Source organism: Lipotes vexillifer, unplaced genomic scaffold (assembly GCF_000442215.2).
Source record: "Lipotes vexillifer unplaced genomic scaffold, Lipotes_vexillifer_v1.1 scaffold7, whole genome shotgun sequence".
NCBI classification, from domain to species: Eukaryota; Metazoa; Chordata; class Mammalia; order Artiodactyla; family Lipotidae; genus Lipotes; species Lipotes vexillifer.
In genome coordinates, this window is record NW_006792683.1 from 7,740,335 (window position 1) to 7,748,289 (window position 7,955).

Consider the following 7,955-nt stretch of genomic DNA (forward strand, 5'->3'; position numbering starts at 1 on the left):
CTCAAAAGTGGGGGACATGGGGTGCAGGAGGGAGGCTCAGAAGTGGGTGATATGGGATGCAAGAGGGGAGACTAAGAAGTGGGCAGACAAGGGGTGCAGGAGGGGAGACTCAAGTGGGGGACATGGGGTGCAGGAGGGATGACTCATAAGTGGGACATGGGGTGCAGGAGTGAAGCACTCAGAAGTGGGGTGCCAGGGTTCAGGAGGGGGACCCAGAAGTGGGGGTACATGGAGCGCAGGAAGGGGGACCGAGCACTGAGGGGCCATGGGGTGCAGTAGGGAGACTGACTCAGTAGGGGGGCCTGGGGTGCAGGAGGGGAGACAGAAGTGGGGGACATGGGGTGTAGGAGCGGGGACCCAGCAGTGGGGGTCTATGGGATGCAGGAGGGAGGACGCAGCAGTGGGGGGACATGGGATGCAGGAGGTGGGACTCAGCAGTTCGGGGATCCAGCAGTGGTGGGACATGGGTTGCATGCGGGTGACTTAGCATTGGGGACCTCGGGCTGCAGGCTCAGGCGAGGCCTCACGACCCAGCGCACCTCTGGGTCAGGCAGGAGGGCAGCAGAGCGGGGCCTGGTGGCGCTGGGACAGGGCTGGAGAAACAACCTGTCCCTTCTTGGCATCTGGGAGAAGAGGCCCGCCACTGGGAGTGGGCGCCCGGGGAGAGCTTAGCGGCTGGGCCAGCGCGCTCTGTCCCACATAGGAGACACAGTGCCAGGTGCCACAGCCCTGAAAGCAGAGCTTGGGAAGCCCCCTCCCCTCGGGGACCTGTGAATCTCACACCGAGCAGCGCTGGGTGCCCTGAGCCCCCAGTTGGTTGGGATCCCAGTGAAACTGTTGGGCTCAGGTGTCAGAGAAGCGGGCCTTCTCAAGCACAGGTCTGGGGTCCAGATCCCCTGCCTCAGTGTTAGTCAAAGTGGCTCATTAGTGACCCGGGTCCCTGAAGCCACAGCTCCAAACACAGCCCGATGCTCCGCAGAACGTGAACCCGATGGGTGTCCGCCCCGTCCGTCTTCATTCGTTTCGCCTAAAACCACCTTGGGGTGCTTTCTGCAGGAAAATTCACAGGCAGGATGGACCCAGGCCTCCCGGACGGCTGTGCTCTCTGCCCACGCCCTACTCCTCCCCCCATCCATTCCCTAGAGTCCCAAACAGGCCGCGTTTCGGGAGGGCTGCCGCCCAAGGATGCGTGGATGGAGGACCCGTGGTGGGTTAGTCCAGGGAGTGGCCGGGAGGAAGGTGAGGGGCTCCAGGGGGTTGCTCACCTGCCTCTTGCTCCCTCCACCCGGCCTGGCTCCCACACCCCACACGGACCCTCCTCCGCCCAGCGCAGCTCAGGACCACTGCAGGGCTGCCGGATCCGGACGTGAGTCCCACAGTTAGAGGGACTCCTGGGCTGTCTGAACCCCCACCCCTGGGATACTCTGGGTCAGTGGGCGCCGTGTAGGGGGCGGACAGGGGCGCCGGCACCCTGAAATCTGACGGCGGTTCTATCCTTGCAGGTACTCTCCACCCTCTGGTCACCATCACTCCCCTGCTTTTCCTCTGATCTCCAAGAAAACGGGAGGGACACTGGGGGCCCGGGGAAAACCCTGTCCAGGATGCGAGCCCGAGGTCCTGGGGCCGACGCTGAGCCACCCACACCGATGTAATTCAGGGCCACCAGCAGAGCTGCAGCCACGGCCACCTCCCGGGGCCCGGGCAGCACTGAGGTCGCTTCAGCTGTGGTTCTGAAGGGGACGAGTGAGCTGGTTCTGAGGAGTAGAGGCAATGCACAGCCTCACCCTGTGGAGTCCCTAAAAACCTTCCCTGAGGCGTTAACTCTGCCCCAGAGACGCCGGGACCTTACGAGGCATTAAATCCCCCAGGGATCTGTTTCGGGTGACATGTCTGTAAGCTCAGCACACAGGCTGACAAGGAGGAGGTGACATGAGGACAGTGGTTAAGGGTCTAGAGGATGTGACAGCTGACCACATGAGGCCACCTCAGGGTCCTCACCCTAGGCCCTGGGGACATTCTGGCCACCTCAGGCCCCTCCCCCAGCACGGTCCTGCCTGCTACCCCACTTCTTGCAAGTGTCCGGCCCAGCCGAAGCCCGAACCCAGGCCTCCTAAGAGACTCAGCCTCACTGTGGCTTAACACACACAACCCTGGGAGAAACCCTGCGACTTCAACACGCCAGCCCGGCCTTCTGTCCCCCCAGCTCCAGGATCCACTGAGCAGGCCTGGGGAGGGTCATCCTGACCACCCTCTGACCATCCTTTATGAACCAGAACAAGACACCCAACTTAGGCCCTCGGAGCATCACTTCCACCTACCTTGTAAAGACGGCCCTAGCCCGGTCACGGACAGGCATTGCCCACTTTACAACTGTGAGCCTGGCTCCGAGAAACTTGAATGAATAAAATCCTGAATGTAAAGGGTCGCGTAATAATCTCAAAATCCCTTGAAGGGAAGCAGGATGGATCACTTGGAATTTTCCCTGGACTTATTCTGGTTTTCAAATTTTCAACAACACACGTTATCACCTGGAAAAATCATGCTTTGTAGCAAAGGAGCCTGGAATTATAAAGTGGGAGAATCCCGTCCTGCCTGAGGGCGCGTGAAACATCACAGGGTGGTAGCACCGACCTTGGTCAGGACCCACCAACAACCACTCCCAGGGTCCCCGCCACCCCAAGGGGGTCTAGTTAGGTGACAACTAGGAAATGAACTTCCGTTGCTCTACTGCAAGCGTGGAGTGAGCAGATTCAGATCCAGCTATGCAGGAGCAGCAGTAACACAGTGATGACATTCATTTTGCGACAGACATGACCTTTCAACTCAGAGCTTGAGCATCGATCAGAGCTGAATTAGTCCCTCAGCAGCGAAAGCACAGACGGTGTCACCGGGGAGGCACAAGCAGCGGCAGGCAAGAGAGCAGGGATGCGGGTCAGGAGGTCCAGCGTGGGGACACAGGTGACACTGGAGGGCTTTTCAGTAAAGAAACTGCGGAAAGTTTAAGAGGCTCAGGAAAGCAAGAAACAAGCATTGCTTACCAGGTAAATTCTATCCAATAGAGAGTTCTATCCAAAAAGCTTTTCTTTTATCTACCAGCACTATAGAGACAGATTTGATGCCATGGGTTTAAGGAAAAATGCTTAGAAAAACAGTCACAAGATCTACATCTTGCAAGGAAAATAAAATGTGAGAATTTACTGAAAAATTTTAGATGCCGAATTTTTTAAAAAAAGAGAGTGATGCCTTCTGTGTTAGATACTGACCTTCAAACTCCAATGTGATTTCCCAAGCGTGATTTACAAATACAATGACTAAGAGGTATTTCTATGTTTTGTTATGGCCATTTGGCTAAAAAAAAAAAACAAAAAACAAAAAACACATTCAAATAACATCAATATTATTTTAGATGTGCTTTATCGTCCCAGTCCACAAAGGGGAAGATGAGGATGAGGCTATGGCCGAAACCAAAAATAATACGATTGTTTAAAAGAAGATTCAGGTCAATGAATAAAGTTATAAAATCTTTAGCCAGCTTCTACCCTCGAATATCAAAGCACGGGCCAGTGGACCCAGGATTTATCACAAGAATGTGTTTTAGGCTTTTGGTAAATTTAGCTCAGCCAAAAAAAAAAAAAAAAGGCATTTAAATGAATATCCATGTCACTGTGACCCAAAATTACCTGCGCTACAGATGATGTCACCCTGGCCATGGCACAGGAAAATGGTGGCAAAAGATCTTTGGAAGCTGAATCGGTGATTGTCAGACTTTTTTTTTTTTTGGCTGCGTCAGCATGTGGGATCTTAGTTCTCCACCAGGGATCAAACCCGCGTTCCCTGCATTGGAAGCGCAGAGTCTTAACCACTGGACCTTTTTTTATTTTCTTTCTTTTTTAACTTTTCAGCAAACCATCCTAGCGCCCTGGTTCTGCCTCGAGCGCACAGGTAGATAAAAGCGGGCCAGGCACCCTGGGTTAGTGTCCGTGGCACCTGCTCTGCTGCCAGCACTCACGTCGGTGATGGTGTTGAGGGCGGTGTCTGCCCCGATGCTGAAATCGGAGCCGGGCACGTTGTTGGAGACGGTGGCGGGAACCATGACCATGGGGACGCAGAACTCCTTGTGCTTCTCCCGTGCGGCCGACAGCTCCAGCAGCCCCAGGTAGGCCTGCAGGTGGGTGTGTGCGGTTGTGGGGATGGGATGGGGGTGGGGAGGGAAATGCATCGCCATCATGGGCAGCGCTGCACCCAAGGTGAGGCTGCAGGCATCGTCCCGTCGCGGTGAGACTAAGCCGCTCACGGGTGAGAGTCTGTTTGAGGTTCTCACATTTTCTTTAAAGGAAATAGAAAAGTCATCATGGGACTGATCTCGGCTGAATATCAAAAATGAAGGTGGACAGTCCAACATGTAGTTAAAAGATAATGATCTGGCCCCATCACTGCCCTCCTCTCCGAATAGCCAACGGGCTTCCAGTTCAAGAGAGAAGGTCACCTCTACAGACTCGACAGAGGTGAGAACTCCCTGAGCAGACGGACCCCAGACATGGAGTCGAGCTTTCGCTTCCTGATCGAGTCCCCTTACATAGCTGGGCCAGTGTCTGTCCCCAAGTGCTGCCACCCCTCATTCTCTGCATCACCATTACTCAGTGGCCGCTGGGCCCGAGGTTGCATGACCCCCGGTCACACCGAGGGACAGACGGCACGATGCTTACGGGAGCTGGCATGGGGTCCCCACTCAAATCAACAGCGCTAGCCAGCCAGCAGGGGAGCAGAACGTACCTCGAATCCACCGATGATCAAGAGCGCGTTGATGCCATGGGTGCGCATCTGAGTGGCGATGTCCTCTAGGTACTTCCCGGGGAGGGTGCTGGGGACGGTTCAAGGGAGGGGCGGTCAGGCAGGACCCCCTTGGTGCCCCACCCTCCGAGGCTGAGCTGCACGGCACCAAGGGGCAGGGGGATATCCGCTCCCTCGTCCACGCTGCTGGCGGACAGAGGGGCTGGGGAACCACACGCGGCAGAGTGGCCAGCAGTCAGGTCTCAAAAGAGGGTCTTTTCAAAAGAAAAGGGGAAGAAACTCTGCAGCTGTCCAACACCTGGATCTCAAAGAACTCTGCTGTCTGGTTAGGAAATTTGGCTAAAAAATTTCAAGTGTTCACAAAAGCTTTCAAGTGTTCACAACGATAATTGGATGGAAACTTCCAGATTTTGAGTCACGTACAGAGTACATGTACCTTACCCCATCTAAGCTCATTTAAAGGCACCTCCACACACACCTGCTCATGTTGTGCCGTTTTACCACCTGTTCAAACACGGCCGGCAAGTGGAAGAGACAAACGATAGTCAGCCGTGCCCCATCCTGAGACCAGCACCCACCCCGATCTTTCCCTTGTGCTGTCTGGGGAATCAGGGGTTTATACTTGGGGTGGATGTAGAGAAGTCATAGGGCCTGGGTGGCCAGGGCACATGAGTGGTCATGATGTCGACTACAGGGTCCCTCCCAGTGTCCCAGCATCGTGAGAATATGCTGCCAGCTGGCCCCTCCAGCCACCCCAGAGCAGCCCCGGGGTGGGGCTCGTGAAGCCGACTATGCTGAGGCATTACAGTTGGTCGGAAGGGGCCTAGGAGGCAGCTGATAGGGCCCTGGCTCCTAACTGGAGCTCCGCTGTCAGAACACCATCCCCTGAGGGTGCTAGGGGGCGACGGGACCAAAAGAGCTTTGGAGAACTAGGCCAGCTCCACAGATTCCTGGGCGACGCGGGCACCCAGCTTCACAGCAGGACAGAGGCTGGGATGATTGCCCTGGACAACAAACAGGCTAACGCTCATATGGAGTACAACACTCGCTAGGCTTAAGTACCAGCTACTACCTTTCCTCATTAAAATGTGCCACACAGTGATGGCTGCACCCTGAGATCAGAGAAGAAACAGCTTCGTATTAAATCAGCACCTTGGGAACACACCCCATCCCTGGCTGTGCCGGAGAACAGAAGCGGCTGCACTTCAGAAACGTGTGGCTCTGTGTGGAGCCCCCTAGGTCCTCCCTCCGGCTGTGGGGACCTGGCGGCCTGCAGTTCCCACGACACTGAGCCACCATCAATCCTGTCTACACAGCAAGGTCACCGCAGCTCAGACATCCCTGTCTACACAGCAAGGTCACCGCAGCTCAGACATCCCTGTCTGCATCACCTCAAGCGAGATGAGGGGTTTCTGCCACCACTGGGTTCTTCCAATCAGTGGAAACAAGGAATTATCAGAGGAAGCCACTCCCAGGTCCCCTGCTTTATCTCTTTCAGGCCACATCTCATCAGCTCCCCATAACACAACCCGGGTCCCTCCTGGACCGGAGCCAGGATGTGAACCAAGTCCTCCTGGGTTCCTTTACGGGAACTTAAAGCAGCAGCATCTGCACCAGCTGCTCCCCGCAAGAACGTTCAGGTCAGAATCAAGACAGGAGAATTACCGTTTTGTGCCAAGAATGGAGCCGCCTTGGCCGGTCCAGCCACCGACATCTGCCCAGCCAATTTCCTTTACCTAATGTGCAAACAGAAAGAAACAGCTGTAGCGAAAAATAAAAAAGGAATTAGAGAGCTTTAAAAACAGCTCAGATGTCTGCACCTCCGACAGGCTTCGTGTCTGTAAGGATTTGAGAAATGTTAGGAAACGGCTTTCATTTCAAGGCTGAATGAGCTGCAGCCTGAACCAGATTCTAAGGCTCAACAATTAGGAACATGGACAGGCAAAGCCCCCTGCATGTAGGAAGGACCCTGCATCTTATTCCCCACCATGCCTATCAGAGGCATGCTTTAGTTAGGCAAATCCCACCACTGCGAAGTAAAAGAAAAATTAATGTTACAGTTTTCTTAATTAAACTAAGATTAAAAAAACGCTTCTTAAAAATTGAGAACCACCTACAAGCACCGATAAATGCCCACTAGGTGTTTGCACAACACCCCACAGCCATAACAGCAAAACGCTTTCCCTTCCCCGCCTCTCACACACTCGGGGCGGCCACAGTTTGGAATATCACTGGCCTCCAAACACGCATCTTCACCCAGGTCTCCTGAAGGCCCTGCACGGGGTGCCACCTGCTCACTGGGCACCTCCCACTCCATCCAAGTCCCAGTGCCTCTCAGATCTCCCATGTCCATCAGTTGCAACTCATTCCTGCCTCCTTTCTTCACACCTGTGCATACCTAGTACTAGAGCAAATCCTATTGGCCAGGCCTTCAAAATGCACCCAGACCACGAAGACTTCCCACGGACTCTGCCGTCACGAGATTGGACCAAGCCCCCCGCATCCTGCCTGGGCTATTGCAGAAGTCCCCCAACTACTCTTCTGCTTCCCTACTCCTGCCTCTTATGGAAATCTGTGAGAATGCACCACGCCCCTGCTCCAAACCCTCCTGTCTTTTCAAAGCAAAGGCCAGACCCCTTAGGATCACCTACAAACCATCCAGCCCTCGCCTCCTTTTCCCTCACCCCCTTCCTCCTTCCCCCTCGCCCCTCTGCTGCAGTCACGTGAGCCCCTTCCACCCCACCCCCCAACAGCTCAGGGCCTTTGCACCGCCCGCCCTGCCTGGGACCAAGGTCTGGTGTCCCCGAGGGCACTTGCTCAGCCCTTCACACACGTTGGTCAGAGGTCACCTCCCAGCCTCACTGGCTGGAGGGCCTCAGTGAAGATGCCCATGGCACTCCAACCTCCTCCCCTGCATCTTTGTAGCCCCAGTCACATTCTGATATGCTGGAGAGTTCACTCCATCGATTTTTACTTCTGTCATCTCCCTCCCTGAGACGCAGGGAGCCTTGTCTGCATTCTTCACTAATTTGGTTCCACAGCCTAAGAACTCAGTAAGTAGCTGCTGAGTCACTGGGTGAATAAACACAGCCGCCCCCTTATCGGCAGGGGGGATGTTCCAAGACCCCCAATGAGGCTGGAACCCTACATATCCATCTTTCCCT

General features: G+C 55.0%; 1 protein-coding gene across 1 annotated transcript in view; it reads right to left on the bottom strand.

Moving 5' to 3' along the window:
• The window catches only part of PFKP (phosphofructokinase, platelet), an 81,496-nt gene that overhangs the window by 27,532 nt on the left and 46,009 nt on the right, over positions 1-7,955 (bottom strand). The window contains exons 14-16 of the mRNA XM_007465834.1: positions 6,457-6,527; positions 4,774-4,861; positions 4,010-4,162 (exon numbers count right to left, since the gene is read on the bottom strand). Of these exons, the coding sequence (XP_007465896.1) occupies positions 4,010-4,162; positions 4,774-4,861; positions 6,457-6,527 (312 nt within the window). The remainder of the gene's footprint in view (positions 1-4,009; positions 4,163-4,773; positions 4,862-6,456; positions 6,528-7,955) is intronic.